The following is a 27021-nucleotide window of genomic DNA, read 5'->3' as shown; positions in this document are numbered from 1 at the left end:
TTCTGAGATATATTATGATACACTATTTGCTCTAATACTACAAAATTGCCTGAAATAAAGATAATATTTCTGTATCACCAGTAGTGTTGTAGGTCTCTGTCATCATTCTGATATTTACTAAATATTCTGGAAGACTGAATGTACTTTTTGTTTCTCAAGGCTGTCTTTTTAAGGAAAATGGGTCTGCTTCTGGAAAAAAAACACAACTCTTTTTACAGAGAGTACAAATTTCTTTAAATCACTCAGTTTTTGTTAGAAAACCTTGTTCAGTAGTTTGGATGATAATAATGCTAGCAGTAATCTTTGATTTTGCTTAAGAGCACTGTAAATCCAGCTTCTCAGTACATTGTAAACTATGCATTTTTTCTTCCTTGCGAGACTTTTGGCAGACTTTATGGTTAGCACAGAGATGCAGCAAATTAGATGTTTTTAAAGGCAGCTGAGAAACATTTAAAAAAAGAAAAAGAGCAAAAAGGAAGAATTTACTTTAGAGGTTAATTCTATACTTTGTTAGTTTTGAAATAACATATAACACCCTTGCTGTCAGAGTGCAATTAGCATCTGGTGGCCAGCTACCGTATATGTTTGCATACTGTTTTCTTTTATCCCTGTTCATTTGGATTGCAAACCAAGAATGAAGAAGACACCTTGCTTAGTTGAATTAAATTTGATTACCATACCTTCTCTAACTGATTTTTTGACTCCCTTGTGTTTGGTGAAATGTAAATTGTTTGGTGATCTTCTAAGTGTATTCAATTAATATTTCTCATAGCAGGATTGTGTGTCATAGCATTTGGCAGTGCTTTGTTTAGCTAACGTCCAGAGAATATGCTCTGAATAGATTGCATTCTGGATAAATAAGTTAGGCATTTAAGTAGAAATCAGTGTGACTAATGTGGGATATCAAATTCTCTAGGACTTGCAGTTCTATATATGCTTGAAGAATGCATGCGTGAAAACATAAGCCATTTCATAACCTTGACTTTGATTGCATCACATAGCTTTGTGCTGGTGTTTGCATTGTAACCAACTTGGGCGATCTCAGCACTGATGCGTGATTGATGTTCTCTACCAGAGTGTCCAGTTCTTCATTATGTTGCTGCAGTCGCTATAAAGGCCTGCTGGTCAGGTTGGCTTCATCAATGTCTTTTCACTGATGTGGATTCTCCAGCATATGAGTGAAATATGTCTTAGCCCATTTAAAGGATGTCTTTATGATTTGGAAGCACAAAAATATGTCTAGCTTGGTAAGATCTTGCACAAGGCCAATATCTAAATGTCACTGCAAGAGTGCTCAGAAACAATTCTGCATAGCAAAGGGCAATGATTGCCTGTAATGACTGTGCTAGGCAGAATTGAAAAATTGCTTCTTGCAACCTGAATTGTTCAGGACAAGAACTTTTTTCTTTGTATGTAGATGCCTAATAGATAATATAATATATGCCATAATGCATATGACACATTGTGTACTAGGTAAAGGGATGGGCTCCACAACGTTCAAGGAGTTAAACTGCAAACGTGACAGTTTTACCACAGCCTATCTTCAGTTAACTTTCCAGGTTAACTTTGGCCAGCGTTTTTCTACCATGTTCGTGTTTTGCATACTGCATTAAAGAATCATCCTCCCCAGGTTTTGTATTTTTCCCATTGTATAATTTGTTGGGATGTCAGTTCAATAATAGTAACATAAAATGTGATTTGCTATAAATGAAAAAGTGAATGTGAACATTTTAAAATAGTGAAAAATAGCCTTTTTCATGGGGGAGATGGTAATGGTTTATGTGTGAAACTGAAATAGGAAATCTCAAGTCCTTTTCTCATTTATGCTGTAAACTGATCTTGACATATTGGACCCAAGACCTTCTCATGAGGGGTTGGGTAGACTGGGACCCAAAAACTGTTGGATCTGAGATCAGATTATGGCATTTGTTATACTGACCTGACGCTTTTCTTTGTTCCTGGCTTATCTGTACTATGTTGCTCCCAGCCATTTGGGGCTTTATTTATGAAACTGTTTTGGCTATTCAAATAGTATCAGAATCTATAGACTATTACGAACCTTGCTGACAGTATGCGGAGATTGAGTATTGTAAAATGATGTTTAACAGTAAAATAATTCTCATGTAATTCATCCTTCCTTCCTGCAGTCTTGCTTTGAAATGTGGAGTGGGACTTGAGAGTAAGAAAAGCTGGTTCTTGGTCTATCATTGTCAATACATGGTATGTTCTCTGTGCAGAAAGGGTTTTAATTTCTGGGGCTGCCCATTTGGCACCCTTCTAACAAACGTAAGGTTTCTGGAGGAAAAAAGAAGATCAAGATGCTTTGTGCTCTCTCCGATTTTTTTTTTTTTTTTCCTCTTTGAAGTTAGTTTTGCCACATGATAGTCTAATCTGCAATGTAAATTGAGTTCATCCAGCTTGTGGGACAATTAAGATATAAACAGGTGTTCATAAAAGTATAATTTGCCAAAAAAACCCCACATTAGATTTTAGGGATTTCTGATTATCATCTGAGCTATGGGAATAGGACAGCGAGTGAGGGATCATTTTTCCCTGGAATGTGGGAGTGGGGGGAAGCAGAAGGGTCTTTGAAGATCTTGCTTAATTGATTCCTAGGTATAACTTTTTCCTGTTTTTCATTTGGAGCTTTCTGGCTCTGCTTTCCCCTTCAGAATATGGGATTGATCTAATACAAGCAAATATCAGCACCTCAATAAATGCTCCACAGGTTATTTCTTTCAAGAGGGAATGTAACAAATTTGTGCAGAGTAGAAATTCAGGGAAGCATTTAAGTTTACAGCAGCTACAAATTTAAGTACTTATTTGAAGTATTGGGAGAGGGGGTGTCAGATAAATATCATTAACATAAATAAATGTTCTGTGTGTTTGGCAGTGTTCTTAGCAAGAGAATATGTCTGTAGCAGAAGATGTTTATGAATTTTATGATGCACACCTTAGGCCTATTTGGCCATGACAAGAAGGAAGACTTCCCTCTAAGTGTTATCAATTAGCAGTAGAAGATAAGATCCCTTGTAAAGTGAGATAGGTTGAGATGAGGATAGGCTGAGAGAGTTGAGGTGGTTAGCCTGGAGAAGAGAAGGCTCCAGGGAGACCTTACAGCAGCCTTCCAGTACTTAAAGGAGACCTACAGGTAAGTTGGGGAGGGACTCTTTTAACAGGGAGTGTAGTGATAGGATGAGGGGTAATGGCTTTAAACTGAAAGAGGGTAGATTTAGTTTAGATATTAGGAATAAATTCTTTACTGTGAGGGTGGTGAGGCACTGGAACAGGTTGCCCAGCGAAGTTGTGGATGCCCCATCCCTGGAAGTGTTCAAGGCCAGGTTGGATGGGGCTTTGAGCAACCTGGTCTAGTGGAAGGTGTCCCTGCCCATGGCAGGGGGGTTGGAATTAGATGATCTTTAAGGTCTCTTCCAACTCAAACCATTCTATGATTCTGTGAGAGCTGCTCATCTATGACTTGAAGATAACTGTGCTGATTAGAACAGACAAGTACAAGAGGTTTTAGGGTTTTTCCTGAACTTACAGACTTACAGTGCTATTGCCTTTGGTTTTTTGCTCAGAGCTTGGAAAGCTGCAGTAGGAGAACTATGCGGGCTATCTTCCTGACTTCTCTGCTAGCTTTCCTATTCTCTCTGCCCTCTAAAGATACCAGAATCGGTAAGGAAAGCCAAAGAAATCTTTATCAACTTTTGCCTGTGCTGTTACACGTAGCTTTCTGAAGAGCTGTTAGCTAGTCATAAGAATAGAGAACTGAGAAAGGGAAAGCTAGGGAAAATAAAGAACAAGAAACTGTAGGAGTTATGTAGTACAGACATGTCAGTATTACAGTAGCTTAGAGAATATTGTTAAAGCAGGAGAAACCCAGCGACATACCCTCTCTATCTCCAGAAGGCTCTGAAGTGGCCTAGAAAAATAGGCAAAGATGGGACTACTCTTTCCTTTTTGATATAAAATAAAATGTTTTACAGCAATTTTTCCAGAAGGTGGTCTGAAAGAGAGGGGGAAAAATCAGATAGGATTTGTACTGGGAAGTGAATCCCAGCAGCTCAGTAGGAAGGTGCTTTCCTCACTTGCCTCCTTTGGAGCTCATTCACTCCTCTTTTGCATTGATTCATAACCAGTAACGTTAGTAGTTATATCTAGCAGTCATTGTTTTTAATAAAACTTCTTAACCTTAAGAAATTTTACATTATTATTCTGCGACATAATAGTAATGGATCTTCGGAAGTTTATCTTAAGCTTTAGGTTTCTAGTCATCGTGAGTATAAACAAAAGCTTCTAAATGAGGGTCCATTTCAGAGTGTGCAGCACCGCTAACCCCTTCTGTCCCAGTAGCTTATGGTGGAGCGAGCTTCCTCTGTCACCTAAGCCAAGTACTGACTCTGGACTGACTTAAATTGGCAAGGTTATTGTTGTGGTTTAACCCCAGCCAGCAACTAGGCACCACGCAGCTGCTCACTCACTCCACCCCCACCCAGTGGGGTGGGGGAGAGAATTGGGGAAAAAAAGGTAAAACTCGTGGATTGAGATAAGAACAGTTTAATAGGACAGAAAGGAAGAAAATAATAATTATAATAATAACAATAATAAAATGACAATAATAATAATAAAAGGATTGGAATATACAAAACAAGTGATGCACAATGCAATTGCTCACCACTTGCCAACCGATGCCCAATTAGTTCCTGAGCAGTGATCCCCCTGCCAGGCCAACTCCCCCCAGTTTGTATACTGGGCATGACATCACATGGTATGGAATACCCCTTTGGCCACTTTGGGTCAGCTGTCCTGGCTGTGTCCCCTCCCAACTTCTTGTGCCCCTCCAGCCTTCTTGCTGGCTGGGCATGAAAAGCTGAAAAATCCTTGACTTAGTCTAAGCACTACTTGGCAACAACTGAAAATGTCAGTGTGTTATCAACATTCTTCTCATACTGAATCCAAAACATAGCCCTATACCAGCTACTAGGAAGAAAATTATCCCAGCTGAAACCAGGACAATTATCTATTTCATTGTTGACAGTTTAATAGAAAGTTTAATGTTTGTTTATCTGTCCTGCTAGATGAAATGTTGGGTTGTGTAAGGAATGACTGGTGCTCAGGTTGCGTTCAAGTCAAATCCAGTCCTTCCTTTGAGAAGGAGATGGAGTGTCTTTTACCTGGCAAAATGCCTAGCTGTGTCACATACTCCCAAGCTAGAAAACAAGCAACCCCACCGCCACTCCACTGGCCAAACTGTCCTTCTGTCAAACAGCCACAACCTCAAGTGTTCTGTAACAGCCATGATCTCTAACATTCAGCTCCAGCACAGGTCAGATCTTGAGCACAACTCCCCTAAAAATCATGGAATAATTTAGGATGAAAACGACCTCCACAGGACTAGATCCATTTAACTCTTATAATCAGTTGAACACCAAATTAGCGTTTAAAGCTTTCAGTGCTCTCCCTACCCTAGTAACAGTGTAAGCTGTGGATTTTTCTTGCTGTGTGCTGAGTATGGAGGGTTGAAAGGAAGAAGTCAGGACTGCAGTCAGAAAATCATGTCTAATGTTCTTGGCTCTGACATGACTTGTTAAGCACTTTTGAACAAATTACTGAATATTTCTGTATGTGTCCTTATACAAAATAGAAATCCATATAACAAACATCTTACTCCTAGAGATGATGTGAGAGCTATCAGTTTGCTTAGGATTTTATTGCTGTAAGTAGTAAAACAAGTTAGATTTGATTTCTAGAGGCAGAGTAAATAGTCTTTTCTTTGTTTTTAAAATAGTAGAAGTTTTAGGCACTTAATAAAGTCATATTGGTAGGCCAATATCAAAGCTTGCAAGTCTATTGGGTCCAGCATTCCATCTGCTGGCATTTTCTGTAAATGATATTGACTACTTCTATATGGCAGGGGTTTGTTTATCTAATTATTTATTGTTGGGTTTGGTTCAGGGGGTTTTGTTGGGTGTTTTTAAAGTTTTGTTAACTCTGTTTTTCTATAAAGCACGTATTTGGCAATGCATATATTGCCATATATAATAGACCTCACCAACCAGTCATGCAATTCCATTTCAAATTGGAAAACAACATCATTAATACTTCAAAATAACTGGGATGGGAGTGTTTTTTAATCATCAAAGTCATGCCTTTGTTGGACAACTTCTGAAAAGGAACGGGGGAACAAAAGATGGAGCTTTATCAGTTTATGAAAGGAATTATATGAAATAACTTCTCCTGAACAAGACTGGACATAATGCCAAAAAGTCCCACCAGCCTCATGGGTTTCATAAATGCAGAGTAACATTAGGTGGAGAAATATCCCTAATAATTCAAAAAAATCAGTTGTTGTTTTAGCCTTAATTCAAGTCAGCCTGATCCAAAGAATTGTATCGACATGTATTAAGAACTGCTATTTTAGATCTACCTGAACCAAACTCTGAAACTGATTTTATTTATTATTGTATCTTTTGTTTTCATTCATTAGTAGGTCATGATGGTTCTAAGTACAAAGCCTTAGCTGCCTGACTTGTAGTGTCTAAATTTCTGTTCTTCTGTTCTCTTTAGATAAATACAGGGCACCGATCACAGTTGACTGTGTCAAGTGCAGAGGTGGGAAATGAAAGGAGTCAAAATTTGGAAAGCAGCCCTTTCATGTCAGATCTTCTGAATGATGTACCCTTTGCCCTAGCACCACATGTGTTAGCAGTACAGGGCACCCATAATGACGTTCCTGACCGATTGCTCACCTACGACATCAATGATAATTTATCAAGATTTTGGTATGACTTTACACTTGAAAATTCAGTGCTTTGTGATCTGTAATGTTTTCTTTATTTTTTCTGTCTGTGTCAAGGAACAAGTCTTAAGGTGCAGATAAAGACTTACTTTAATCAACTTAATATTTTGGGGGTCTGCCACTGGTATATCAGATGCATTGCATCAAAAGGATTGTTATTCACAACTGTGTTACATTTCTTAGCTTAAAGTGAACTGTAACTTACTATGTTAAATATTCTGTTTATCTCCAAAGAAATCAAGCAAAACTGTTTCAGCCTGAGTAGGAGACTGGCTGTTGGTATCTACTTCCAGTAGGTAGGCTGCAGACACAAACATTTCGTAACTTTAAGATGAAGTCTGCGCACGTCTGCACTGTTTTGTTATTTCACTCAGATACTTAAACACATAGATCCTGTTACAGGTGTTAAGATCACCTCTGATTTTCTACAGATAGAACCCAGTATTAACGCTAAAGCAACGATGCTTTGCACTACTGGACAGACAGCTTTTCAGTTAAACCAAGTTTTAAAACTCAGAGTTATTTATGAGTGCTTAAATAATTATGAAGATTTAATAGAATTGGTTAAAACCAATTTCAAGGTGAAAATCAGTTGCTGCACTTCCTTTCCAGTAGATGGTATTTTTGTCCATCTCATTTTGTGCCTGGAGAAGTCCTCCCCGCCTGCCTGTTGGCTGCTGTTTGTTCTCATTACCACATGTGTTCCTGATTTATACACAGATCAGCTTTTCCATTTTAACCTCTTTGCCCCCTGAAGAAGGAAATCTCAGGACACGTACTTTTAATGGTCACACCCTTCTTTTTTTAATTTGTGTGCCAGAGATACAGATGGCAATGTTTAAGAACAGGAAAACATTACATTGTTTCTTATCCAGCTAAATTAAATGGCTAAGTACCTAAACATGCATTCTCGCAGACCACTACGTCCCCTGCTCGCAAGCATTGAGCATGTTTTTCCCAACTAAAACCAGAGCTGCTGTTACATGAGCAACAGCTCTCTGATGTAACATCATGATTTGTGATGAATAATGATCTGTGTCACACAAAAGACTACACTTGTTTTCTCTCTTGGGGTAGAATATTTATATTGTGCCACATGTTAGTGGATATTTTCATATATTTTCTATGCTCTGTGATAGCTTAAAATACATATATTTTCAGACTTGCATCCTCTTACAGTATTTGAGATAAATACTGTAAATGATGGAGAAATTACATTGTGAATACGTCTTATGTTGTTATTCATGTTTTAGATTTTTTTAAATGTATGTATTTAATATTTTTGACAGCTATGTTCCTAAATGTTTTGAAGTTATTGTTTCAGGGAAAGTATCTGTGCTGCACTCCAATAAAAAAAATGCGAAATAATAGTGATACTAAATAAATTTATGTGTGAGAGTTATTACTCGGCTTCACCTGTATTGTTTACTATAGCTGTGACCATTCAGACTTCATGGGAGCTTGAACTTGGAAATTCAATTTGGAAATCTTGTCAGTGTCATTTAAAAATCGGGGTCCTTTTAATCAAATATATCACACTTTCATCTGATTTATTCTGTGTCCTATGTTGGTGACTTGCAGTGGTTTAGGTGGCATCTATGACACTGTTCTGAGTATAGTATGGCTGTGAGCTGGGAAGTACTCAGTCTTAGAAGGAATAATTAATTTTATCAGATTGTTTAGAACTCTTTTGTGTGCTGAGTTTTCTAGTTAACACATATCTGTAGCACTAAACTTAATTTTCATGATTGTTTTATATTTAAACATTAAAAAACCTAATCATTCTGCAAATAGCATGTTTCCATTCAAGTTGTCCATTTTGAATCTGAAATGTTTCTGCAGCTCAGCTGGTCTAGAAGCAGAACTGCAAAACACTGTTGAAGACTGAACAAACTTACAATACTTGTTCTTTCTTTGCTAGCTGACTTAGTATATAATTTTTTGCATTCATTTTTTGCTTACAGTTAGGTAATTTATCTGAAATAATTACATCTTGTCAGAATTGTGCTCTGTTACACTCACGAGCATTCTTTCAAAAGAAAAGGAGAGGCAACGGAGAGTAGGGAGGAGGTTGTACTCACCCATGATGAGAAATGTGGATGGTAGGTTAAACATTTGGCCTTCATCCTTAATCATGTTCCATAAAGGGTAAAATTTACACCTAGCAAGAGTATTAGTAATGAGCAAGGGTACTGGGAATGTGTCTCCTGACTGCCCTCTCTTTAGCAAGGGCTGGGCCTCAAACCTCTCCCTTGCTTGAGATCATCCATAAAAAGTGGATTGAAGCCTAATGGTATCCAGACAGCAAAGGTGAATTTCTTCCCACTGGGATAAGAAAAAAAAATACACTTGAACTGTTATAAATTAGTTAGATTTATGGATATTACTATTTGCCCACTAACAACAGGAAGATGGCACAATCTTCAGAAAATAAAAGATTTCAAAGAGTCTTAGTTCATAAAGAATGTGAATTGCTTGTGTAAGATATGTTTAACATCATACGCTAAGTGATTATTGCATAGAATATATGTGAATATATGCATATCTGTCACTGGCAACAAATACCAGGTAGTTCTATATATTGTCAAACATTTGACCACCAATGAAGGAATATAGTTAATTTTTTAAAAAAATCTAAAAACTATTAAAATATAATCAACATTGGTATCAAAATAGTAAGCCGTCCTGGCTGTCCTTTCTGTATATTCTGTATATAATAATGAGAACTTGAATACAACTGTATGCATATATATGTAAATTGTTTAGACAGAACTGAAAGATATTTCATAGCTGATGTCTTGATTCTGACATTAATGACAGGTTGCCAACTCCAGAACTAGTAATGAAAGATGGAGGTGTGATCCTGGGCCAGTGAAGTGCTGTAAATGGGAGCTTTGTCACTGCCATTAGTGGGCATATTACTAGGCCTGCACTCCTTTATTAAATAGTTTATTTAGAGTTACTTTAGTTCATGGGAGATTTTGAGTTTCATTTGCAGTTCTCTACATTTTCCCTGCAAGAGATGTACTTTGCACTGTGTGATAGCTTCCTTATGGAACTTTCTAATAAATCAAACATAACAAGACACTTCTTATTTCCTCTGGAAAAGTTGTAAATACAGGCTCTGGAAAAGTCTAATTTTGAATGTAGAAAAAGGGGAGTGAAGCCCACATGTTCAAAGGTAAATCAAAGAATAATTGCATCCAGAGCAGCCCCACAGAAGGCTGACTGGAAGCTGGTCCCTACAGACAACTCCCTGGTGACAAACTCAGAAGTGGAACCAGACAATGCTGTGTCCGGCAGGTCAGTCAAGGAGGTGGTTACAGATCCAGTTTCTGAAGTTTTCTGTGAAGTGTGATTCAAACCCTGATACTGTAGTACTGCAGCTGGCAAATATACACTTGTGTAGTCAGAGATGAGAGTTTTTGACCCTAGAGCAAATAAAGGAAAAAGGCAAAGAGCATATTCACCGTGGTAATTACAGTATCTCAAAATAACACACAGTTTATTGCATTTTTAGCTGGAGAACCTGTTGTGTTCACAAAAGCAGTAAAGCAGCCTCCTGGGCAAGACGATTGGGTTGTTCTGAACAATAGCATAAAACTTGTGCTTGAGAAACCGCTCTCCTCTCCTCCCCACAACCAACCTTTTGTTATGACATGAGAATTTATCTTGCTTTGGGTTTTCTCTGCTCAGCCTAGTGAGTATGGAGAGGAACCAGAAGTGCAACTCTTAGGGGTAAGTCCTTCCCGTCTTAGGTAACTGCAACTCTTCTACTGATGACAGGGCAATTCCAGATTAACCAGATTTCCTTTTGAAGCTGGAGAGTGTCTGTTACAGCAACAAAGAGGCAGAAAATCCTCCTTAAATTCCAAAGGTAGGCTCCTGTTTGGTGCTGTAGCAAGAAGAAGGTTTAATAAGTCCAGGTTGGGTTTGTTCAGCCCACCTGCTTGTGCTGCAGCATTCCATCAGTGTTAAGCTTGGCATTCTTTAACAAGCTCGCAAAGTTAGAAAGGGGTATGTTAGGCCTGATTTATTCCTATTGTTATGTCAAATTCCTTAAACTAAGGAAAATTATTGATCTCCCTGTATCTTCCATTGAGAGCATGTTCTTTCTTTACCAGTTAGGTATTTACGTCCTTTGAGTCTCCTAGAGAACTACCTCTTTTTTTTCAACGTCCTTCACAGAGATGAGACTGTTTTCTGAAAAGAGACCTGGGCTTCATTCTGCAAAAGGGATCTGTTCCCATAGACACTTTCTTAGCCTTCCTTCTGTCTGAATCACAGCCATCCGAAAGAAGAAATGTAAGTATTCATGCTTACTGGAAGGGGAGAAAAGTTGCTACCTTGTGCCCGTTGTGTTGACAGTCAGTTAACTTGGAAGCATTACTCCCCATAGAGTGAAACTGAGATTTTTGTCAATTCAGAATTTCATCATTTTCAGATGCCAGAAGTGTAAGAAGTAAACTTGGTCTTCTAGGCATGGCATCTCACTGTCTGTTTAGTTCTGGAGCACACATTTTAGGTTCTATGTACAGGTATGTAAAGTTTTTATTTGCACAATATGATGCTAATGAGTAAGACTGTTTGAATTCTCCTGCCTGTGCTGCCGGGCCAGCTGAATGATCTAAAAAGCAGTAAGATCCAAAGCACTACATTGACCTCTGTGGATGCAGTCCCTCGTAAGACAAATCTGTGTGGAGAATTTTTTTTCCTCCATGTATAAACGGTTTTAAGCATTCAGTAGAACTCCTAAAAAATAATGCTTCAAACTTTATTTTCTGAAACATATTAATGGAGAGCTTTTCTACCTTTATGGTGAGTGTAATAGATCTTGACTAAGCCTGGCTATTCTATATGCAATTACTTCGAGGCCGTTAAAAGTTATTAGTTTTTTACAGATATCTACCTACTATAAAATGGCAAGGTTCTCATGTGTTCGTTACTTCTTTTAGTAGTATAGAAGGAAAAATACATAGTAAAATTACATCAAACTAAGGAAGGGGAGGGGAAAAGGAGAGATAAAGCAGTTTTCATTGAACATTATTTCTGTAGTAGCTAACATTGGCTGTGATGAAAGTATGGAAACTAAATGAGGTGCGGGTGGTAAGAATACGATGACACTATCATATTGGTGATCTGAACTGGAAAGTACATCAGTATTATGCCCCGTTGTCTTTTTTTTGTGTACACGTAGTAGATAGCACAACGGTCCCTAACACTATTGCCTCTGTACATTAACATAAATAATGGGAGAGTAACGATGGATCACATACTCCTTTCAACATCTCAGAGCGGATGCTTCTTTTTAGTCTGCAGCCTTCCATGTAGTAGTCTTTCTCAACTGTTTTACTCCAAAAAAAGTCACTGAATATTCTATTAAAGTTTACTTTCTGACGAGGTATCAGGGTAGCTCAAAGAGCTTTGCTGTATCACAGCTCAGTGGTTTGTCAAATACATCCCTCCTACAGAAGCAAAACAGTCTGAGCACGCTGCATCATTCGTATAATAAACCAGGAGTTGTAAAGCTTTCAGCATTGTACTGCAGGTTAAGATGAGATGTTGGAGAAGCCTTTTTTTAATTCTGTAGCAAAAGAGAGTATGTAGCAGTGGAAGTGGAAGTTACGATGACCCCAGAAGGATGCAGCAGCTGTAGAACAGAGACAAGAGAGGTCTTAGTTCTGCCAGCCAATTCAATTCACTTTTCCTTGCTGCAAAGATAAAATAAACTCTTGAGATCAAAGATCTCATTTACAAGGCTGTCCTCTTAAGTCAGTCGACACATGTACTTCAATAACAGAACATAAAAGAAACTGCTCACAAGCAAACAGAAAAAAAGGATGAGCCTCAATTATAAACATCCCTTACCCAACTGTTTGTGGATATCAGCATTACGGTTAGAGTAGCCACTCACATCCAAATGTTCATGTAACTGTTCTGGGAGGTCAGCTTTGGGCATCCATCTAAATCTCATTGGAAAAGAAGTCTGAAGCAGATGGGCTCAGAAAACAAAGACTCAGGTGAAATGGACAATCACGGTGAGAAGGGAATTACTTACTTAAAGCAACTGATACTTGTTAGAACTGAAAAAGACTTTGGGACTTTAGTCTGACCACTGTGTCACCCTTTTTATGAAGAGATCTGCTATTTGTCTCTTCTCCTTAAGAAAATAAAGCAATGTGTGATGTTTTGGAAACTGTACTGTAATTTCCTTTTTCAGCTGTTTTTAGAAACTACTGGTGCATCTGCTTGGCTTATTCTGCTCTTAAAGGCTTTTTTAGATTCCTGTAATTTGATTTTGTCTATTATATGTTTAGATAGGGCGTTTGTCAAAGACTTGATATTTATCTTGCCAATTGATTCAAAGGATCTTTTTGTTGTTACTTGACTTTTATGTCTTTTGTAGTTTGGCTAGTTCTCCTTCAGTGGTCTCTCAAATAAAAAACATTTACACTTCTCCCTCTGCTTGATAGGGTGGAATAGAACATATGCATTAAATTTATCCCGGAAAGAACTGCCAGATTTTATTTCAAGTAGTATTACAGTACTTGCAGATAGTACATATCAATCTTAGTATAATTATGGCTAGAATTGGACGCACAGGGTTAATATATTCTCTCTTTTTTGATGTAGTTCAACTCATGTTGTAACTTAACTCATGTTTTGGGGGCAGGCAAAGTAGGAAGGCAATTGATATTGGATTAATAGAGGGATCTTAAATTACTTCCTTTTTTATATGTTTACTGCATGTAGTGTGCAGTATAGGCATCCACTCAATGATAAAGTTAAAGTAACTGCTTCAAAGCTAGAAGTTGCCATCATGTTTTTAAATGGCATCAAGTAAGAGGCTGTTGATTGAGAAATGGAAATGTAGTGTTTTGCTGTAGATCTCTCAAATGCTTTACAGTAGAAATCAGTATTAAGATTCATCTTGAATCTTAATGTCATAAATTAAATTGAAGACAAATTTTAAATCTTAGGACAGCTGTAAAAAATAGAGTGAATGAACAAAGATGGCTGATGCATTTTTGTTTACTTAGAGGCTAGCTAGCGAAATTATCTCTATTCATGTTGCACTTATTTCCATAAAAAAATTTGTATGGCAGACTGTTGTTCTAGTTATTGATTTGTACAAATCTGAGAGAATATTTAGGAATAAAGCCATTTTCCAGGATGATAGGTTTTGTCCAAAACCGTTCACCTTCATATTTAAGACCTCTAAGTCTTCTCAAACTAACCCTCTTCACCACCACCTCCAACGGCTGTCTCTCCTTCAGAGGAAAGCTGCACCTATTTTAGAAATACCAGTCCGATGCCTCCTGGGAGATACTCTACTCCATCCAGCTGGGTTTGGACAGATGGTTTGTTTCTGGGATTGGGGCATATCCTGGTAGACAGGCATCTCAAGGGTGATAGTCCTTAATGAAAAGGATGTTGCACATCGATACCGTGTGAGTAAAAGCAATGCAGACTTGACTGACTTCCATTCCTATCTCCTACATGACTAGCCATGCAATGACGGAGAGCTGACATAATTCCTCTAAGCGTGCAGAGTGGTGCTGAAGCCCCACTCTCTCTTCTTGGAAAACAACTTACCTTTAAAAACTTTGAACTGAGCAAGCTCATCTTCTGGTGATCCGCCAATCTTGGCAGGTTGCCTGAGCCACTTCACCCTGCTTAGACCAAAAGGGGAGATTTAGGCCAAGATGCTGAAGGCTATCTCCTAGAAGAGAAAGTCATCCCAAGAGTGATCTGTTCATCACAGACATCAAAAAGAAGTCAGATGAGACTTGCTCTGCGAGGATCTCCTGTAGCAATGGAAGTCTGGCTATTTGTAAGAGTATGTGCACAGTAACTAAACAAACCACTTTTTGGTGTTAGATGGGTTTGTATATCTTTGTCTTCATGGCACAAAGTAGGAAGAAAAGTGTTCCTAGTGTGTCCACTGCAACAGCAACCTAGCTGTACAAGGATTATTTTCTCCAAAATAAAAATAACTGTTACTTAGGAAGAAAAAAAGCCAACTAGTACACCCTTCTTAAATAGATGAGGTAATTTAAGTGAAGGATAAAATCTTACTTGGAAATTTGCAAATAGATTATTCTGGTTTTAGATAAATTGCAGTTAACTGAACAAGGCCTTTCTGGCACCTATTGCTTCATCTTGCTTCAAAGAGTTATTTTGGCTCGTACACAAACTAATATTCTGCTTCCCCAAAGAAACAAACTGTGAAGATAATGCTGAAAAAGTTCTCCTTTGAAACACCATTCGCTTCTGATATATCACTTTAGTCTGGAAATCATGACCCAGTAATTTGTCAGTCTCCAAGAGAACAGTCCACTCTCTTTTAGGACTTACTCCGAAACTGGTATCAGAACAGGTAATCTGTGCAAAACCATCTCAGCAAACTGGATCAGCGTAGGCATTGCTGGAGCATTAGATGACGAGAGAAGGCATCCCCACAATGGGATTGAATGTAGAGCACTGGTGACATCAGAAGTTAGAATACCCTATGCTTTTCATCAGGGGAAAAAAAAAAAAAAAAGGAAAAAAAGAGGTGGCAGCTTGGCACTGTGCTCTTGTTTTTAAAAATACTGAGGGTCTACTTTGTAATAGCTGACAAATGTTTTTGAGAACACAGTAACTCAGCAACACTTGGCTTACTCTGTTTACTTTTTCCCTCTGTATTTATCTATTGATCTTAAACTGCTCTGACCTAGCGAATGCCTCTTCTACAGTGTTTACTACGTTATTAAGATGGTGAAATTTGGGGTAAAACAGAGAAGAGCGACGATTCTTATCTGACAATTTCCTCCCTTGAATTTGTCCCAGATACATCCAACCTGGACTTGTAGATGCCCTTCATAAGTGCCTGATGGTATGCTGGCTTGGGCCAGGCCAGAAGGTCCAAGCGGGGAATTTCTCAGATACAAATCTTCTCTCTTCTCTGCTTCCTCCATGCTGATATGCTTAATTACACTCCCAGTCATCCTAGTTTCCATCTGCTCGCAGGAGAGGAGGGCAAGAGGAGCTCTTTGCCCAACGTTAAGATGAGAGTCACCCTCTGGCTTGTCTGTCTTTGGCCATCTCTGCAGGGAGCCAAGCGTGACTGCTATTGCCAGAGATGGCTCCAGCAAAGCGCCTGGGAACGGAACGAGTTTATCTCTCTCTCTCAGCCTTTTTGTCCTATTTCTCTCCCAAAGAATTATTTCTGCAGAGATCAGACCTGTCGTTAGCAGTGGAAGGCTGTATTGCAAATGGGAAATAATTTACTTTTAAATAAGTATTTTGATTTGTTCAAAGTGTTTAAGTCCCGACAATGTGGTCTGGGAAAGGTTCAGTGGGCTGTTTCTTTGCTCCAAATATAATAAAAGAGCTGGTCTGTTGCCAGCCATGGAGGAAGGAGGAGGAAATTAGAATATGCAGCTTTTAAGCAAAAAGTCAGATAAAAATAAAACTTCATTCTGTAGATACAGTTTTAGTTATGAAGTGAACAGCAGTTCAAAGTAGAGAGATGTAGAGGAAGTTAATTTATAATGACCACTTCCTAAAATGGATCAAGGTGGAATTCAGAATATACTGCTTAGTTGTAGGCCAGCAACCAGTGTTTTTCAATCTGCTGCTTTCTCCAAATGTGTGAGAAAATGGCCTTGTGAGTTCACATAACTTTCACGAAGGTCAGCTGCCAGTTGGTGCCTATATCTTGTCCTCAGCATAGAGATATTTTATGCACACACACACACAAAACAGTTCTGAAAGGAAAAAGAGATTTTTGCAAACTTGGGTTTCAGCAAAATTATTATAATTTACATCATCATAACTGAGAACAGGATTTGTCCTAAAGGTTATAGCAAAATTAATGTAAGAAGTTAGGGCAACAGAAATGTGTCATAAACTCAGGCACATACACAGAGAATGTAGATATGTATGTGTGTATATATATAGGTATAGATATATAGATATACAAGTTGATTATTCACAAAGAGATACATTGTGTGAGATTGGTCTTCAGTTTCTCCAGAAGAATTTTCTTATGTCCTTTAATTCAGACGTCAGATGCTTCCTATGACTCTACTGTCTGGAAACCTGTGTTGTTTTGTTGTATCTGCTGTTAATAACGCAGTTACCAGCTAGTCCACATGAAGAAAAAAAAAAGATTTATTTTTTTTTTTAATGCCCTGTAAAAAATAGTACTTGAAATTTTCCCAATTGTAACTTGTGTGAAGGGGTGAAGTGGCTATATGCATAGATGAAGTTGCAGTTTCTAGACCTGAATCTTTGCTGGTATCATGGGAACCATATGCCTTTAAGAACTACTCTCTATCCTCATAATTCCTTATTATAGGAAATTGCAGTTGGCAGCAATCAGGTTAAGTATTTAAATATTTTACATTTAATTGAGGGGATTAAATTCACATTTCCAATTTAAAATGTTTTCCCATCTTAACTACAAAACCTGGTTGTATGTTTTAAAGCTTTTTAAAAATGTTAATACTGACTTAGTGTGAAAATACTTGATTTCTTGAACACAAAAGAAAACACATTATCATCTTTTTCTTGTTATTTAAAGAAGGACACATTCTCTAGCAGGCACCAAATTGTTTATTATTTTGATTGCTGCCTTCTCTTCACTTCCCTTCTCCATCCCTCTTCCAGTGATTGATTTTAAGTGTCACATGTGGAGAAAATCCTCATAATGAAAGAGCTGGCAGAATCTGGTCAAGAACAGTGATCCTTCTTGGTAGGGGATCACATCCAGCTCATTTTTTGTAGTCTACATTTTCCTACTTTTTTTTTTTTGAGTCTAAGTGACTTAGATATTTCCAAGAATGAGGCTCGGGGAAGAGGAATTGTGGTGACCTCTTCTTTGAAGTAAGATTAAAAAAAGGACAGGGAGAAAGTCTATTAAAATGTGGCTGCCTTCCACGCTTTTTCAAAACGTGCTGTTTGTGTCTCCAATGCCTGCCAAGGAGCCCGTCTGCATCTTGTGTGTTTCAGTCAATGGTGCACACCCTGCAATTGCATCTCCTCTCCATTTTCGGGCAACTCTGTCTCACCTTTTCTCTGCTCTTAGCAAATATCTGAGAAATTCACTGGTACAGTCTTCTGTACCTTTTTCATGATGGTTTCAGCTATCAGGCTGGTGAGGCAGCTGAACCCCAGCCCTGTCATAGCCCAGGTGGGGCGGCAGTTCGAGCCAACATGATGGATTTGGGGGCAAGAGCTGGGTTCATGTTGTCCTAGGGTTGTTTTTCTTTTTTAAATCTAGACAATTTCAGCCATTTAATTCTAATCTAAAAGAGCATTGAGACTGCAAAGCTAAGCATGGGAGTTCTGCTGCTTTGGGGGGAACAGTCTGCATCTGGAGTATTTCCAGAAGCTCAGCAAAGTGACTGTTACCGCAGGGTTCCTAAAAGGCGGCCGGCGTGGGAGCTGTGCTTTGTAGGCCAGCACATTCAGCTAATTGCCTCTCACTGCCATAGATTGGAGCCTGCAGCCCCTCGCTGGGTTCACCTGCTGTTCCTGGAGACAGAGTGATCATTGATCTCAGTGGAAGCAAGGAGATCAATTGGGAGCCAGGAGCTTTTTTTTCTTAGGAAGGCAAAATTTTGCTTCTGTGACTGGTTGTTGCTCCCATTTCCAAGCTCCTGCTGGATCTGAATCCTGCTTCTCATGGACACAGACTTCCACTTCACAGTTGCTAGTAATTATACATCTAATTCAGGGGTCAGAAAGACCTACTTCTTGCCTCAGATACACACCCAAATTGTATCCTGGGTGCACATCAAGACGAGGCCATAGCGTCTGCTATTTTTTCCCCACATTGCCTTCATTTGGAAAGAATGTGTGTGGGTAGAGGAGGAGCTGTGGTGCATTTCAGCAGATCCCCATCTGGACCATCAGAGATCCAGGCCTGCAGGACACAGCATCCCGCATCCCACAGCATCCCTCCCCCAAGTTCACATTCAGCAGCAATCTGATGGCCTTCATGAGGGGCTCTTGATCCTCAGGGTTAAAGACTTGCCTTCCTCCTCTGTTTCAAGCAGAGGGGTATGCGTTCCACCTTTAGAGGCTGGCTATAACAAACAAAAGGCTTTAAGAAAAACAATCCGAGAAGGATCATTCAAGTACAGCCTGTTCATAGTCAAAATAAAATACCAGTGGAAAACAAATGTTTCCAGGTGTTGCTTGGAGAGAAGGATGAACTAAGGCTGATGTCATGGGCAAACAAGTCCTACATGCTTGGCTTCACCACAGCAACACCGCGGCTCCCTCCATGCCTCAGGCGGACCGGCACGGTCTCTGCACGCCGTGGAAGTGCCGCTCCTCGGCGGGGGGCACTTGGGCAAATGTTCACGTCCCGCTAGGACCAACTCCATTAGGCACTTCGAAAGCCAGCAGAGCCAACTTAAAAAATCAATCTGCTGCTTACTAGGGGAACTTGTAAGCTGTCTCAGGGCAGGCACGGTGTAATTGCAGTTTCTTAACCCGCTGAGCAAGGGTGCAGTGGGAGCAGCGAGTAATGGAACAGCTGGGTTTGAAATTCATACAGGATGGTTGCGTCTGTGGTGGACAGGAGGTTTTCAGAAAATCCTGAGCCCTATCCATCCTCTTAAATGGACATCAGTTTAAGATGGTACTCTGGGTACTATGCTTTGTTAGTACTCAGAGTAGTAACGCTTCTCATTAGCCATGTCCACACTACAGCAAGTAATGCAGCCTGAGAGGATTGGGTCCACAGAGTAAAAAAAAACAAGGCTGAAGGCTTAACACCCACTCTTACAAGCATTTCTAGTTTAGACTACTGTTGCTCTTGCCCTACGGGCCGAATGTCCCCTGGATTCCAAAGCACATCTTTCAGTTTAGTTTAATTCAAAAGGAAACAAGCTTGAATGCTCCAAAATGGCTCCATGATTCAAATGGAAACACGGTAAGTTGGAATTTTCTGGAGACGGACTCCCAAGCTGAAATGCTAACATATATGCATCCCTTGTGTTTAAATAGGATTTCACTGCAAAAGCTCGGCAAGCACAGACTCGAGCTAAAGAGATGCTGAATGTTCTTGTGAAGTCATAGGCCAGATACACTACAATAAATGATTCTGAAATGGCTCTTAATTCTCCATGCTTTGCCTTTTATACACATAATTGTTGGGGAGGCAGATTTTGTATTTTGTGGAAGAGTTTTTTAAATGATTATTCCCAATTGAAAGAAAAACTCATCATGAGGTGAAACATAAAAAAGGTCACTTCTGGGTTTGTATTACTTAAAACTGTAAAATAATGTTTGTATTACTTAAAACTGTAAAATAATGTAAAAAATCTTTTCTACTTTTACTATTCATTTTTGGCAAAGTAATTTTGAAAGCTAGAACAAAACGTTGAAATGGATAGTAATGAAAAACTCTTCTTTTCCCTCCAAGTAGAAAGTTGCCGGAAGAGTAAAGCATGTGAAGAGTTTAAATTTTGATGACTATTGGCTTTCCAGTGGAAAATATTCTCAGTAAAACTGATTAGTTGCCTCTTTAAAAGTAAGGGGGAAGATAAACAATGCTTAGTCAGAAAATGTCTTCTCTATCCAAAAGGAAAAGCAACTGTAAGATTTTGAAACCTCCTCCAGGTTCTTTACCATCATTATCTGAGATAGCCTTCAAATTTTGATTGCCACCATTAGTAAGCTTCGTGGTGAGTATTTTTTAACCGGAAAAAGAATTAGGAGTGAGAATTGTGTTTTGTGTGTGGTACACATGCTTTCATAACTTTTTCCTAATCACACCGTGAGATGTAACACGGCCTGGTAGTGCCTACGAAGGGTATACTTTTCACTACACAGCCTTCAGATGTAGCTTTATATGACTCCTATGTAGATATATGCAGCTTTATAGGACTTCTGTATTTATATGACTCCTGTATTGAGGAGGTTTATATTTCTTCTCCAAACACAGTCATCTCACCTAATCCACACTGTATCGAACAATTTGAAAATAACATTATTAGTGGGAAGGTAGTCACCCACAGAAAACATAATCACATTTAATTTTAGAAAATAAGAATAAATTGAGCATGCTGCCTGGATTTCACTTGCCTATTTGCCTTTTACAAAAGGATATATGGGCTATGGATAATTTATAAACAAACAGTATTATATTATTGATCTCTAATCTCCATGGTTACTGGGCTCCTCCAGTTTCATCTTGGCTTCTATGTAATTAAACCTTGTTGCACATGTACAGCAGTGCAAGCTAGATTAGGCTGGAAACAGAGGAATTGTTACAAAGGACAAAGAAGGAAATTTTCTTTATTTTGCACCATGGCATAACTGGCAAAGCTGTTTTGTCTCTACATATGGAACTGGTGAAACAAAAGCAACGTTGTGCTCAAACACCAGAAAGCGAGTGCTTGCGAGTAACAGTGCACTGAAGTTAATGGTGTGCTGATTGTATTTAGGTCCCAATCTTTGCCCATGGTATTTGTGTAGACCTTTTTGGCACTTTCCACCTGTTGTCATACTGGGATCTGTAAGCATACCCTCAGCTTGAGAGTCGCTCTGTTCTAACATGACTTGAAAGTAGTGGTAAGTACTCAGGCTTGTACAGTTAATTTTTTAAACATTTTTTCTTCCTTCTTGCTATATGAAAGACCCAGGCAATCAATGGGAATGTTGTTGTTTGTTAAAAAAAAAAAAAACAAAAAACCACCAACAACCTGAAAATACCTACAGATACAATATTAAATACCATAAAACTGAGCTTTTTCCCCTGCCTCTATTTTTCAGTTACAGTAATCTCAGACAGTTCTTGGAGAAACAGTATGGGAAAGTTTAAAGTAAACTTCAGTGAAGTTTACTTTTTTAACAAACATGTTTTGAATACTCTTCTATGTCACCTTTGAACTGACCTGAAGCAGGTTAGTCCTCTTCTAGATAACCTTGAGTCCAAGCTATCTAACTACTTTAAAATGCAAATAGGAAATAGTGGAGGAAGCTTTTGCATCTTGAAAAAACTTTCAAAAAATCTTTCTTTAGTCTCCATACACTGATTATGCTTTCACTTTTTCTTATCAGAGTGTTTTCCATTTAATTTTAGTTTCGGGATTCGATTTCCCCTCGTTTCATCTTTGTGGCATATTTATCCTGTTGCAAGCTGTTCCCCGAGGTTGTGGATACCTGCTTTCCAGTCTGACTGCAGAGGGTAACTGCCCTGAAGGGCATGCTCGCCTTTACCATGGCAGCTACCAGAGGGCTCACTGACTGCTCCTTCTCTTTGCATTTCTGCATATTTTCAAACAGTAAGGCACTGCCTGTTAGCCTTGTCAATATTTTAATACTCTGCGGCCTCTCTCCTCCCTTTCTATTTCTTAAAGGCCACAGATTCCTTCCCAAATAAAGCACATTGATGATTTTTTTTTTCTTGTTCCACTGTAGGTTCACTCCCAAATATGGTACTTTTGGCATCTATTGTATCTCTTGAGGCTCCCAATGGAGTGGATACTCACAACTAGTAGCAGATACTAAAAAACAAAAATGGGATTTACAAAGAAGTTTTACAGAATGTTGTTCCACATACTCCATTTCAGAAAATATAGCAGAAATGAAAGGGTTTAAATACACAAAACCCATAAAGTCGTTAAACCAAAATGCTTAGGTACCGCTGTAGTCACAGAAGGACTGTAAGCAACAAAGAAATCCGCTTTTAAAACACAAAGTACATACAAGACTGTAGAAAACAAAACATTCACCGTATGGAAAGAGGGTTTGTGGAAATAGGGGTTTGCAAAGTGGAGTCTGTGGAAAATTACCATGAGATTTATGTATTAAAAATTATTAAAAATGGCTTCAGAAATCAGAGAGAGAGTAGTTTGGTCTTCACTTCTCTCTAAATGAGAATAATAAATTGCAAAATATGCAAGGCTGGATCACATTAGAGAATTCTCATAAATTATATATTACATAGTTGGACATTAAACTGTTAATACAGGAAAGCTTCAGAGTATGGGTTTCCAATTTCCACTTTATGAATTTTTGTCAGCACAGTTTCCTGTGGTCAGATGACGTATCCTGTCAGTGCCAGGCTTTTTTCCCCAAAATACTTAATGGAATTTTAATGACGCGCAGAAACTCACACACCGGTGTTTGGTTGAAAAGCAGTGCTAGACACCATTCTGAATTTTTGCTCCTGATTGTACCTTTGTGATTTCTTACTGTATTAATTCTTGTAAGCACGCCTAATTTTCTCACCAAAGACTTAGCCACGTGAGCCTTAATTAAACACATTAGTAGTCATGGAACAATTAAAGCAAGTCTTCATCAGAAAGAATTGGTCTGCAGGGAAGAGGAGCCGTACAGTAAGTGTAGTGTGTGCTAGCACTTTATTTACAGAGGCCACGCTGAGAAAACCCAAGATCAAATCAATAATGGTTTGCCTAAAGAAGAAACTATCATGCCTCATGGACTGAGACACTAAAGTCTTCTTCTTGCCTATTATTCTTAATACACAGCCACTGTCATGGAGCTTAATCAGAATTCATGAAGCTGCTAAACCCGAGAAAGATTATTGATCTTATTAAAGATGTAACAGCACCAGACTGAGAAGACGGGGCCTCCAGAGGAAGGAGAAGACAGAAGCCTCCGGGGGAAGCCGAAGCAGCTATACTTCAGTCCACATTTAGCTGGCAGGTTCACCACCACAAAAAAAACCAGAGGCATTTTTCTTCCCTGGATCAGGAGCTTGAAAGCCTGGGCACAACTGCCCCACGTTAAGCATCTAAATCTCTTTACCTATAGCTTCTAAGTATGCCTTCCTGGTCATCATCAACAACATTTTAATTAACTTTGAAGACTTGATTCCTTCTTCAGTTAATCCTATCTAATGCTACTGAAAACAAAGGAGTGGCATAGGTGTAGCTGGATGGGAATTTAAAAATTGCAGATTACAAGGATGTTACAGATGGCCTAATTTGACTGACACAGCTGGTACTAACACAGAGAGAAATCATCGAGGTGTACTTTTGTATCCTAGGTTTTTTTGCTGTGCTAACTCTTTTTAGAGTGCGAATTAATTGCTATATTTATAGAAACTGTTGAGTGATAACAGCGGAACTAGGACTGTGCAAATGATTTTTTTTTTTTGGATCAGTTGTCAAACTGAAAAATTAAATAAAATTTGTTTAGACTGACCCCAAATTTTTTTTTCCATTTTTCATGATGAAGAGAAGAACTGAAGAAGTCCCAGTTTGAGTAAGTTGTTCCCTTTGACAGGAAATTAACTATTTTATTTAGAAGTAGCTCAGTTCACGGAAATTTGGAGTCAGGGGTTCCCCCTGCTGAACAGCTGTGTGGTCACACCGCTTCACTCACTGAGATGCAAGAACCTGGGTTAAATTTGGAGGGATCCTCCATCCTCAGGAGACAGGATGCTCGGAGCTGAATCTCCCTCAGTCTCTCCTGCTGCAACTCTTCCATCCTACTTCTATATAAAATGCATAATAAATATTAGGTCAGTCGAAGCCCATCCCTGCAAAACACAAACTTCTTGCTTCTGGTCCTCACACATTTTTTCCTCTACCAAAGGAGCAAAGGGATGGACAGAAGGATGGCAGAGAAGGGAGAGGCACTGGCTCTTGCCTCCCTTTCCCGGCCAAGGGGGCAGAGAGCCTGCAGCCGGACACCTTCAGGGTGACGACCTTGAACTCCTCCTAACCTTCCCCCTGCCCTGCTTGTAGAGGTGCTGCTCCACCCTGGATGTTTAATAACATACACAAAATACACCAGTATCAGGAGCAGGGACTGGGGACCCCACCCAGGAAAAGCTAATAACATGATAATTAGAAGACTAATTTAGGTAGGAAATTAAAAATCTGAATTCAAAGAATCTCATGAAGAGGAAGGTCTTGGCTGTACAGCTCCCATGTTCTGCATCATTCAAATACCAGGTATTGCATCAAAGGAGGCACGAGCCTTTCCTTTTCCTCCTCCAGCTTTATTTCTCTAGGGAAAAAAGCCAGCTGAAACTATTTGGCAAATCTGATACAGATTAAAGTGGGGGGGGGAACTAAACCCAGTATTTTTGATAATTACTGTAGTCATCTAAAACATTCACCCAGCTGAACACCGCAGTGTTATTCTTACAGCACACCTGTGCAGGCAGGATCGTCAAGCTAAACTGGAATTCATTTTATCTCTCCCGAGCAGGTGAAAATTAAAACTTAAACCCAGAAAGGAGTAACACAGGTCTCCTGGCCAGCAACTACTTCCTTGGTAACAGGTGACATGCAGCAGCTCTTGTCAGGGTAAAAGCTACTGCCAGACAAGTAGGAAAGAATTTTCGGGTTCATTCCCCTTGCAAAAGGTGGCAGGTTGGCACTGTATCAGCTGGGCGAGCCGTGCTGCTGGGATGAATCCTTTCTGGCTCCCAACTTTTTCCAGAAATGGTCCTTTCCATTGTGGTGCACCGTTACGTGCCAGCCCCGTCGGTTCCTTGGTTGGTGAGGGGGGACCATGTCCTCCAGCGGGAAGAGAGAGGGGCTCAAGCGCTTGCTCCCCTTGTTTGTCCTCCAGGAATCCATCACCGGAATCTAGTAGTGAGCTGGACCGCAGCTGTGTGTGAGCTTACATGCTGTGCAAAGAGCCCATACTGTGCTTGAATTTCACGCCAGTGACATATTTCCCAGAAACCATGAATCAGGTTAGTCTTTCACTTCCACTGTGTTATTCAGGTAGTGTCATAGATTATTTTTCACCTACAATGTATATATTCTGTATTTATGATCTATCCAACCTATTTGAGAGATTTCTAGTAGTGACAAGGAGATACAGCTTCATCAAGAAAGTGATTAGAAAAAGGCCATCTCAATCTTAACAAGTATTTATGCAGTATGCCTCATTGCAAAGATGAATTTAGTTCTGACTTTCCTACATTAGAAAAGCAAGCTTTTGCCTCTTACAACAGTCCTTTGAAATCAAACTTGATAGTTTCTGTGGAGTGAGGGCTGATCTCAGCTTGCAGCTGTGGATCCAAGTGTGTCAACACACATATGCCATGTATGTTTTAAGCAAATAATTTCATGCTATCCTGGTTTCAGCTGGGACAGAGTTAACTTTCTTGTTAGTATCTGGTACAGTGTGTTTTGGATTTAGCGTGAGAATAATGTTGATAACACACTGATGTTTTAGTTGTTGCTAAGTAGCGCTTATCCTAAGTTAAGGATTTTTCAGTTTCCCATGCTCTGCCAGCACGCAGGTGTACAACAAGCTGGCAGGGAGCATGACCAGGACAGCTGACCCAAACTAGCCAAAGGGATACTCCACACCATAGAACATCATGCTTAGTACATAAACTGGGGGGTGTTGGCCAGGAGGGGTGGATCGCTGCTTGGTCAGCAGGTGGTGAACATGGTGCATCACTTTTCTTGGGCGTGTTTTTTAATTTTATTTTATTTTATTTTGTTATATTTCTTTTCATTACTATTATTATATTTTTATTATTATAGTTAGTATTACATTTTATTTTACTTTAGTTATTAAATTGTTCTTATTTCAACCCACGAGTTTAACTTTTTTTTTCCGATTCTCTCCCCATCCCAATGGGAGTGGGGGGAGTAAACGAGCAGCTGTGTGGTGCCTAGTTGCTGGCTGGGGTTAAACCACGACACATGCATAAGGTCATTTACCTTCCATATCAATCTGAATAGTTAAAAAATTCAAATTCTGTGGTATTATGTATTCACTGGGCTGATAAAACAATTTGCAGCATGGAATCTCCTATAAAAACTGTCAACACTTGACATGAAAACAGAAAAGGCTGCTCAAATGCATGCTATCATTTTGCAGTTTTTGTGTATCATGTACCCTTTCAAAATATTAAACATAAACATGACTAAAAGTAGTTGTAAAAAGTGTTTTGTTTTGAGACTGGAACAGTGTTCCAGGACAGGTAGTGCAGGAGTGAGGCCAGGAGGGTGGACCTCTGAAGGATTTTTTCCTAGGCAAGAAAAGGACTGTGATAAAACTCTCTCTGATCTTCTCGATGTGATTGTAAAAAGACCAATGAAGAGAGAGACGACTTACTCCAAGGTGCATAGATGCTGTGTTTCCATTGATAATCCGTGCAAGTCCACTGTGTGTAGAGCAGTATTAGTCTCACACAAGAAATGGAAGGTGATCTCAGTATAGCCTGAGAGACAGGAAATATCCATTCAGCAAAAAAAAATGACAACAGGACA

The 27021-nt window shown here is 39.2% G+C and overlaps 1 protein-coding gene across 4 annotated transcripts in view; it reads left to right on the top strand.

Annotated features, from left to right (window-relative positions):
- The window catches only part of UMAD1 (UBAP1-MVB12-associated (UMA) domain containing 1), an 85083-nt gene extending 76879 nt beyond the window's left edge, over positions 1 to 8204 (top strand). For all 4 annotated transcript variants that reach the window (XM_030007950.1, XM_030007951.2, XM_030007952.1 and 1 more), the window contains one exon: positions 6571 to 8204. In XM_030007950.1, the coding sequence (XP_029863810.1) occupies positions 6571 to 6828 (258 nt within the window). In that variant the 3' untranslated portion in view covers positions 6829 to 8204. The remainder of the gene's footprint in view (positions 1 to 6570) is intronic.
- Positions 8205 to 27021: the final 18817 nt, after the last annotated feature.

Source organism: Aquila chrysaetos, chromosome 3 (genome assembly GCF_900496995.4).
Source record: "Aquila chrysaetos chrysaetos chromosome 3, bAquChr1.4, whole genome shotgun sequence".
Classification (NCBI taxonomy): Eukaryota; Metazoa; Chordata; class Aves; order Accipitriformes; family Accipitridae; genus Aquila; species Aquila chrysaetos.
Note: the sequence above shows the minus strand (reverse complement) of the source record. Positions and strands in the feature narration are given on the sequence as shown.